Here is an 8,935-nt window from a genome sequence, read left to right as displayed (position 1 = left end):
GACTCCTGCTGGTCTCTAGGGATAGAAGCCCTGACTCCTGCTGGTCTCTAGGGATAGAGGCCCTGACTCCTGCTGGTCTCTAGGGATAGAGGCCCTGACTCCTGCTGGTCTCTAGGGATTGAGGCCCTGACTCCTGCTGGTCTCCAGGGATAGAGAGCCTGACTCCTGCTGGTTTCTAGGGATTGAGGCCCTGACTCCTGCTGGTCTCCAGGGATAGAGAGCCTGACTCCTGCTGGTCTCTAGGATTAGCGGCCCAGACTCCTGCTGGTCTCTAGGGATAGAGGCCCTGACTCCTGCTGGTCTCTAGGGATAGAAGCCCTGACTCCTGCTGGTCTCTAGGGATAGAGGCCCTGACTCCTGCTGGTCTCTAGGGATAGAAGCCCTGACTCCTGCTGGTCTCTAGGGATAGAGGCTCTGACTCCTGCTGGTCTCCAGGATTAGCGGCCCAGACTCCTGCTGGTCTCTAGGGATAGAGGCCCTGACTCCTGCTGGTCTCTAGGGATAGAAGCCCTGACTCCTGCTGGTTTCTAGGGATAGAGGCCCTGTCTCCTGCTGGTCTCTAGGGATAGAGGCCCTGACTCCTGCTGGTCTCTAGGGATAGAGGCCCTGACTCCTGCTGGTCTCTAGGGAGAGAGGCCCTGACTCCTGCTGGTCTCTAGGGAGAGAGGCCCTGACTCCTGCTGGTCTCTGGGGATAGAGGCCCTGACTCCTGCTGGTCTCTAGGGATTGAGGCTCTGACTCCTGCTGGTCTCTAGGGATAGAGGCCCTGACTCCTGCTGGTCTCTAGGGATTGAGGCCCTGACTCCTGCTGGTCTCTAGGGACAGAGGCCCTGACTCCTGCTGGTCTCTAGGGATAGAGGCTCTGACTCCTGCTGGTCTCTAGGATTAGCGGCCCAGACTCCTGCTGGTCTCTAGGGATAGAGGCCGTGGCTCCTGCTGGTTTCTAGGGATAGAGTCTCTGACTCCTGCTGGTCTCTAGGGATAGAGGCCCTGACTCCTGCTGGTCTCTCGGGATAGAGGCCCTGACTCCTGCAGATCTCTAGGGATAGAGGCCCTGACTCCTGCTGGTCTCTCGGGATAGAGGCCCTGACTCCTGCTGGTCTCTAGGGATAGAGGCCCTGACTCCTGCTGGTCTCTAGGGATAGAGGCCCTGACTCCTGCTGGTCTCTAGGGATAGAGGCCCTGACTCCTGCTGGTCTCTAGGGATAGAGGCCCTGACTCCTGCTGGTCTCTAGTGATAGAAACCCTGACTCCTGCTGGTCTCTAGGGACAGAGGCCCTGACTCCTGCTGGTCTCTAGGGATAGAGGCCCTGAATCCTGCTGGTCTCTAGGGAAAGAGGCCCTGACTCCTGCTGGTCTCTAGGGATAGAGGCCCTGACTCCTGCTGGTCTCTAGCGATAGAGGCCCTGACTCCTGCTGGTCTCTAGCGATAGAGGCCCTGACTCCTGCTGGTCTCTAGGGATAGAGGCCCTGCCTCCTGCTGGTCTCTAGGGATTCCTAGATTCAAAACTCTGACTCCTGCTGGTCTCACGGCCCCACATCCCTGATTCCTGCTGGTGTCTTGGGGAGCGAATCCCTGATTCCTGCTGGTCTCAAGGACCTGAAGCCCCGACATCTGTCAGTCTCCAGGATCCAAATCCCTGACTCCTGCTGGTCTCTTGGCCTGCATCGAGCTGGCTGGAAAGTAAATCTACCAGGTGTTTCACGCCAGGTCACAGTAACATTCTCTGCTGAGCCAAGATCCCAGAATCGGTGAAAAACCAATTACAGTCATCGAATCGTATAACACTGAAGGAGGACGTTCGGCCCATCGTGCCTGTGCTGGCTCTTTGAAAGAGCTGTCCAATTAGTCCCACACTCCCCTGCTCTTTCCCCGTAGCCCTGCAAATTTTTCCTTTTCAAGTATTTCTCCGATTCCCCTTTTGAAAGTTATTATTGAATCTGCTTCCACCGCCCTTTCAGGCAGTGAATTCCAGATCGGAACAACTCGCTGCGTAAAAAAACGTTTCCTCATCTCCCCCTCTGGCTCTTTTATCTTAAATCTGTGCCCTCTGGTCACCGACCCTCCTGCCCACTGGAATCAGTTTCTCCTTATTCACTCCATCAAAATCACGAAGGGTTTTGAAAGCCTCTATTCCTGGGATGGCAGGACTGACGTATGAGGAGAGATTGGGTCGACTCGGCCTGTATTCACTCGAGTTTAGAAGGATGAGAGGGGATCTCATCGAAACATATAAAATTCTAACAGGACTGGACAGACTAGATGCAGGGAGGATGTTCCCGATGGCTGGGGAGTCCAGAACCAGGGGTCACAGTCTCAGGATACGGGGTATGCCATTTAGAACCGAGATGTGGAGAAATCTCTTCACTCAGAGGGTGGTGAACCTGCGGAATTCTCTACCACAGAAGGCAGTGGAGGCCGAGACATTCGATGTATTCCAGAAGGAGATAGATAGATTTCTTAATGCTAAAGGGATCAAGGGATATGGGGAGAAAGCAGGAACAGGGTACTGAGTTAGACGATCAGCCATGATCACTTTGAATGGCGGAGCAGGCCCGAGGGGCCGAATGGCCTTCTCCTGCTCCTATATTCTATGTTTCTATCAAATCTCCCCTTAACCTTCTCTGCTCTAAGGAGAACAATCCCAGCTCCTCCAGTCTCTCCACATAACTGAAGTCCCTCATCCCTGGGACCATTCTGGTCAATCTCCTCTTATCCTTCTCTGCTCCAAGGAGAACAATCCCAGCTCCTCCAGTCTCTCCGCATAACTGAAGTCCCTCACCCTGTTAAATTTTATTCTACGCAAACTAAGCCCGACTAGGCCCGACTAGGCCTGGCTCGGCCCAGGGAAACTCTTACAGCTAACCGGGAGTGGGGATAATCAAGGTCGTGCTGCGGTTGAAACAAATGAATTCGAAAGGCACCGCACGGTCGCAATATTTGGAAAAAAATCTCTGGGTTAAACCAGACCTGACCGGATTGTTCCCCCGGGGGAGTCTCTCAGAACGGACGATCGATCGATCTCCCTTGACGACGGTGGCTTGGGGAAGACGAAGACCTCAGGCCCCCAGCTTGCGCCATCAAACCCGGAGGCGGAGGCTCTGCTGGGCTAAAGGTGGAGGCTTCCAGCGCGGGTCGATGGGGTGGGCTGATGTTTTCAAGTTAACCCGCGACTGCAGGGTGAGGTCAACGCGGGCGCGAACTGGCACATTCAGGGCTCAGGTCAAAGGAGATGCCGTCTACACGCACGTTCGATATCGAGGACGGGCTCCAGGTCGGGGAGTGGAGGGGGAAACACTCTGAGGTTGTTCAACAGGGAGTTAGATTCCCCCCTCCCCCCCAAGGAAGGATGAACCGAATGGTCCCCATGAGCCTCCCTCTCTTGGACTTGGCTTTGTGGCTCCCAATGATACAATAATCAGACATGGACTGTGGGTGGAATGGGACTGATGGGCCCAATGATACAATAATCAGACATGGACTCTGGGTGGAATGGGACTGATGGGCCCAATGATACAATAATCAGACATGGACTCTGGGTGGAATGGGACTGATGGGCCCAATGATACAATAATCAGACATGGACTCTGGGGGGAATGGGACTGATGGGCCCAATGGTCCTTCTCTCATTCTGGACTCTTCCTGGCCAGGGTAGCAGGTAGCACTTTGATGAGACAGAGAGGGTGAAGTGATGAGACGAGAGAGTGAAGGACTGGATGGAGGAGCTACATTGTGGCTTTCTCTTGACAGAGATGGAAACGTAGCCGTTCTCCAATCACCGAGATAGCAGCAGTCAAATTATTTTGTCAAGGTCGCTCGGAGCTGCGGGAGGAGGAGGAGGGGGTGGGGTATCTCTTCAACCTTCTGCCTCGCCCCTCCCGACGTCTGTAACCTCCCCCAGCCCTGCCGCCCTCCGAGAAATCTGCCTTCCTCCAACTCTGGCCTCTTGTCCACCCCACACGCCCTTCACCCCGCCATTGGCGGCCGTGGAAACGCTCCTTAAAACCTACCTCTTTGACCAAGCTTTCGCTCACTTGTCCTAATATCGCCTCCTTTGGCTCGGTGTGAATTTTTTTTTTGCTGGAGGTGCTTTGCGGCGTTTTAGGAGATCAAATGCACCGTGTCGGTGTGTGGTGTTGCTGTGGCCCTATCTGGTACTTACATCATCACCAAGGCCAAGGGCCGCCCAGCTTTGGGATGCAGTTCCTCCACCGATTGTCTAATACCGCCGTGCTCCGCCGGATACTTGCGTTTGATTGGGCAGTTGGGCGACGGTCCAGTCCTGTGATTGGTTCCCGGCTGCTGGCGGTCTTCCGATTTCAAGCTCGGGTGCCCTAGAGAGTGGACGAACCACAACCGGCCGTCATTTCCTTCCGAGCGAGCGGATCTCACGTCCCTTTTCCCTTCTCCTCCACCTCGCTCGGACACAAGCACACAAGCCAGCTCGGAGGGTCGAGGGGCAAACTACCTTTCGACAGGTCGCTGGCAGGAGGGCTGCCGCGTGTCAGAACTGGTCAAGAGGCACGGATGAGGATTACCAGCTCTCGACTGCACCTCAGAGCACCGTACTGACAGTGGGAACGAGGCTGATGGGACAGTGTAGAGGGAGCTTTACTCTGTATCTAACCCTGTACCTGCCCTGGGAGTGTTTGATGGGACAGTGTAGAGGGAGCTTTACTCTGTATCTAACCCTGTACCTGCCCTGGGAGTGTTCGATGGGACAGTGTAGAGGGAGCTTTACTCTGTATCTAATCCTGTACCTGCCCTGGGAGTGTTCGATGGGACAGTGTAGAGGGAGCTTTACTCTGTATCTAACTCTGTACCTGCCCTGGGAGTGTTTGATGGGACAGTGTAGAGGGAGCTTTACTCTGTATCTGACCCTGTACCTGCCCTGGGAGTGTTTGATGGGACAGTGTAGAGGGAGCTTTACTCTGTATCTAACCCTGTACCTGCCCTGGGAGTGTTTGATGGGGACAGTGTAGAGGGAGCTTTACTCTGTATCTAACCCTGTACCTGCCCTGGGAGTGTTTGATGGGACAGTGTAGAGGGAGCTTTTCTCTGTATCTAACCCTGTACCTGCCCTGGGAGTGTTTGATGGGACAGTGTAGAGGGAGCTTTACACTGTATCTAACCCTATACCTGCCCTGGGAGTGTTTGATGGGACAGTGTAGAGGGAGCTTTACTCTGTATCTAACCCTGTACCTGCCCTGGGAGTGTTTGATGGGACAGTGTAGAGGGAGCTTTACTCTGTGTCTAACCCTGTACCTGCCCTGGGAGTGTTTGATGGGACAGTGTAGAGGGAGCTTTACTCTGTATCTAACCCTGTACCTGCCCTGGGAGTGTTTGATGGGACAGTGTAGAGGGAGCTTTACTCTGTATCTAACCCTGTACCTGCCCTGGGAGTGTTTGATGGGACAGTGTAGAGGGAGCTTTACTCTGTATCTAACCCTGTACCTGCCCTGGGAGTGTTTGATGGGACAGTGTAGAGGGAGCTTTACTCTGTATCTAACCCTGTATCTGCCCTGGGAGTGTTTGATGGGACAGTGTAGAGGGAGCTTTACTCTGTATCTAACCCTGTACCTGCCCTGGGAGTATTTGATGGGACGGGTGTAGAGGGAGCTTTACTCTGTATCTAACCCTGTACCTGCCCTGGGAGTGTTTGATGGGACAGTGTAGAGGGAGCTTTACTCTGTATCTAACCCTGTACCTGCCCTGGGAGTGTTTGATGGGACGGTGTAGAGGGAGCTTTACTCTGTATCTAACCCTGTACCTGCCCTGGGAGTGTTTGATGGGACAGTGTAGAGGGAGCTTTACTCTGTATCTAACCCTGTACCTGCCCTGGGAGTGTTTGATGGGACAGTGCAGAGGGAGCTTTACTCTGTATCTAACCCTGTACCTGCCCTGGGAGTGTTTGATGGGGACAGTGTAGAGGGAGCTTTACTCTGTATCTAACCCTGTACCTGCCCTGGGAGTGTTTGATGGGACAGTGTCGAGGGAGCTTTTCTCTATATCTACCTGCCCTGGGACTTCGCCATGCTCATTATCTCACACCCACCTACTGACACACTAACTCATTTATTGATTCGCTCTCTCTGACATGGAATAGCATCCCAAGGTGCTTCACAGGGTCGTAATCAGGTGTGAAAGGAGGCCAAGCTAAAGAAGGAGATATTGGAACAGGTGACCAAAAGCTCGGTCAAAGAGGTCGGTTCGAAGGAGAGGAGCGTCTTAAAGGAGGAGGGAGAGGCGGAGAGGTTTAGGGAGAGAATTCCAGAGCTTAGGGCCTAGCGACTAATGGCACGGCCGCCAATGGTGGGACGAAGGGAGTGGGAGATGAACAAGAGGCCAGAGTCGGAGGAACGATGAGTTTGCGGGGGGGGGCGCGGTTGTCGGGGCTGGAGGCGGTTCCAGAGATAGAGAGGGGGGGGTGGGGGCGGTGGTGAGAGCATGGAACGAGGACGAGAAATTCAAAATCGAGGCGTTGCCGGACAGGGAGCCAATGTAGCTCGTGGGGCACAGGGCGAGCGGGACTCGGTGCGAGCTCGGATACGGAGGCGGGGGCGGGCAGATGGGCTGAGGCATGGGGGCGGAGAGGGACGATATTCCGGAGGTGGGAGTCGGTGGTCTTTGTGATGGAGCGGTAATGGGGTCAGAAGCACAGCTTGGGGTTGAGTTGGACGTGCCTATCCTCGCTCCCTCACATCCAACTCGCACTCAACCCCAGCACACATGCTCACCGACTGACACACTCGCACTCGAGCCCCTCGCACACTCACGCTCCCCCCGTCCCCGCCCAGCAACCCCACCCCCCCGCCCTCCCGAAAGTCGCCGTACCTTCCAAGATGTAGACTCTGAATCCGTTCATCTCTTTGATGTACTGATAATTCATGACTACCATCCCGAGGTTGCGACACGCCAAGTAGGGGGAGGAGGGCGGGCGAGAGGGCTTGAGGAGGGGCGGCCGGGCGCGGAGGCTGGAGCCTCCCGAGGCTGGTCCTCCTGAGACCCGGTCACCGCGCTCCGAGACGACTCAAAGCAGAACCGCTCCCACCCGGAGCAATCGGCCGACGGACGCCGCGGTGGCGGACGGCGAAATCAGAAGCCGCCACCACCCCCCCCCGCTCTACCCGCCCCACGATCCGGGCCGATTCAGTTAACGCCGCCTCTTGAAATCTATACACGGACGCGTCCTTCAGACGCAGCGGCGGCCGAGGCCACCCCTCGGAGCCGGGCTGGGCTGCGAGACGGCTCGTCTCCTCCGCTTGTCCCGCGAGAGGCTCCTCTCCTGCTCCGAAGGCGTGCAGTTTGAAGCAGGCAAGGCGGGAGTCAGCAGGGAGCTGCTCTCGGACACCGCAGCTCCTCCTCCTCCTTCCCTCCCCACCCCCCTGTCAGCTCAGTTAACCCCGCCACTACTGGATCGCTTTAACCGTCCGGCTTCTGCACCTGACGCTGACTGTTGCATCGGATTTTACAGCCCCGAGACAGGCCGTTCGGCCCGTCTGGTCCGTCCCGGTGTTTATGCTCCACACGCGCACAGCAAGACCCCACAAACAGCAATGTGATGACGACCAGATGATCTGGTTTAGCGATGTCGGTCGAGGGATAAATATCGGCCCCAGGACACTTGGAAGAAATCCCCCCTCCCTCTGCTCTTCTTCCAGTCGTGGCCGTGGGAGCTTTTACGCCCGTCTGAGAGGGCAGACGGGGGCCTCGGTTTAACGTCTCATCCCGAAAGACGGCCCCACGTTCTCACCACTTTCTGAGTGATATGTCCTGGGGCCAATATTTATCCCTTAATCAACATCACCGAATCAGATGATCTGGACATTTATCACATCGCTGCTCGTGGGATCTTGCTGTGCGCAAATTGGCTTTTTTTTTTACAACAGTGACCACACTTCAAAAGTACTTCATTGGCTGTGAAGTGCTTTGGGGTGTCCTGAGATCATGAAAAGCGCTGTCGAAATGGGAGTCTTTCTGTTCAAGACTACTCTCAGTAAATGCGCTCGTGAAGACTCTCTCCCACCGTTCTCTGCCATGAATGATCGGCCTCCCTTAACCCGACACAAACACAACGCCAGATACTTGGAGAGGGGACAAGACAGATCCACGGAGGTGGCACGGGGGGGGGAGGAACGAGAAACGTTAGTTGTGAGGGAAGACACTGGCACTCTTGATCAGATCAGAGAAGGCTAAGGGGACGCCTGGCGCAGGGGTTCGAAATTAGGAACGGCTTCGAAGAGGTAAATCGGGACACAACTATTTATTTTGTCTGAGAGTCGTGAACCAGAGAGCGTCAATTCAAGACCAAAAGGATAAAGGAGAGGATAAGAGAATATTTTTTCACATTGCACGGAGGGTTGGTAGGCGATGGTATGAAACAGTAGGGGGGAGCAGAATCCAGAATAGGTTTTAAAAGGGAAAGGGGAGAAATGTTTGAAAACACAAATTTAAAAGGGTTTGGTGAAAGGGCAGGGGAGTGGGACTGAGGGGGAGAGCTCTTTTAGAGAGAGAGGGTACAGGGGGCGATGGGCCGAGTGGGGAAAAGGGGCAGGGGAGTGGGACTGAGGGGAGAGCTCTTTCAGAGAGGAGAGGGTACAGGGGGCGATGGGCCGAGTGGGAAAGGGCAGGGGAGTGGGACTGAGGGGAGAGCTCTTTCAGAGAGAGAGGGGACAGGGGGGCGATGGGCCGAGTGGGGAAAGGGCAGGGGAGTGGGACTGAGGGGAGAGCTCTTTCAGAGAGAGAGGGGACAGGGGGGCGATGGGCCGAGTGGGGAGAAGGGCAGGGGAGTGGGACTGAGGGGAGAGCTCTTTTAGAGAGAGAGGGTACAGGGGGGGCGATGGGCCGAGTGGGGAAAGGGCAGGGGAGTGGGACTGAGGGGAGAGCTCTTTCAGAGAGAGAGAGTACAGGGGGGGCGATGGGCCGAGTGGGGAA

At 55.5% G+C, this 8,935-nt stretch overlaps 1 protein-coding gene across 1 annotated transcript; it reads right to left on the bottom strand.

Annotated features, from left to right (window-relative positions):
- Positions 1–4,111: 4,111 nt before the first annotated feature.
- On the bottom strand, positions 4,112–7,292 carry LOC137319796 (transcription cofactor vestigial-like protein 4). The gene is made up of 2 exons (XM_067981729.1): positions 6,836–7,292; positions 4,112–4,335 (listed from the first exon to the last, which is right to left on the bottom strand). Exons 1-2 carry the CDS (start codon positions 6,897–6,899, stop codon positions 4,160–4,162), a joined length of 240 nt encoding a protein of 79 aa, XP_067837830.1. The 5' UTR covers positions 6,900–7,292; the 3' UTR covers positions 4,112–4,159.
- Between the last annotated feature and the right edge of the window lie 1,643 nt (positions 7,293–8,935).

This window comes from Heptranchias perlo, unplaced genomic scaffold (assembly GCF_035084215.1).
Source record: "Heptranchias perlo isolate sHepPer1 unplaced genomic scaffold, sHepPer1.hap1 HAP1_SCAFFOLD_890, whole genome shotgun sequence".
Lineage (NCBI taxonomy): Eukaryota > Metazoa > Chordata > Chondrichthyes > Hexanchiformes > Hexanchidae > Heptranchias > Heptranchias perlo.
Note: the sequence above shows the minus strand (reverse complement) of the source record. Positions and strands in the feature narration are given on the sequence as shown.

Excerpts from the sequence above, each read along its gene's own strand:
- LOC137319796 (XM_067981729.1), bottom strand. The coding sequence starts at position 6,899 with ATGGTAGTCATGAATTATCAGTACATCAAAGAGATGAACGGATTCAGA. Across the intron at positions 4,336-6,835 it reads CAGAGTCTACATCTTGGAAG|GGCACCCGAGCTTGAAATCG; the intron begins GTACGGCGACTT and ends TCCACTCTCTAG.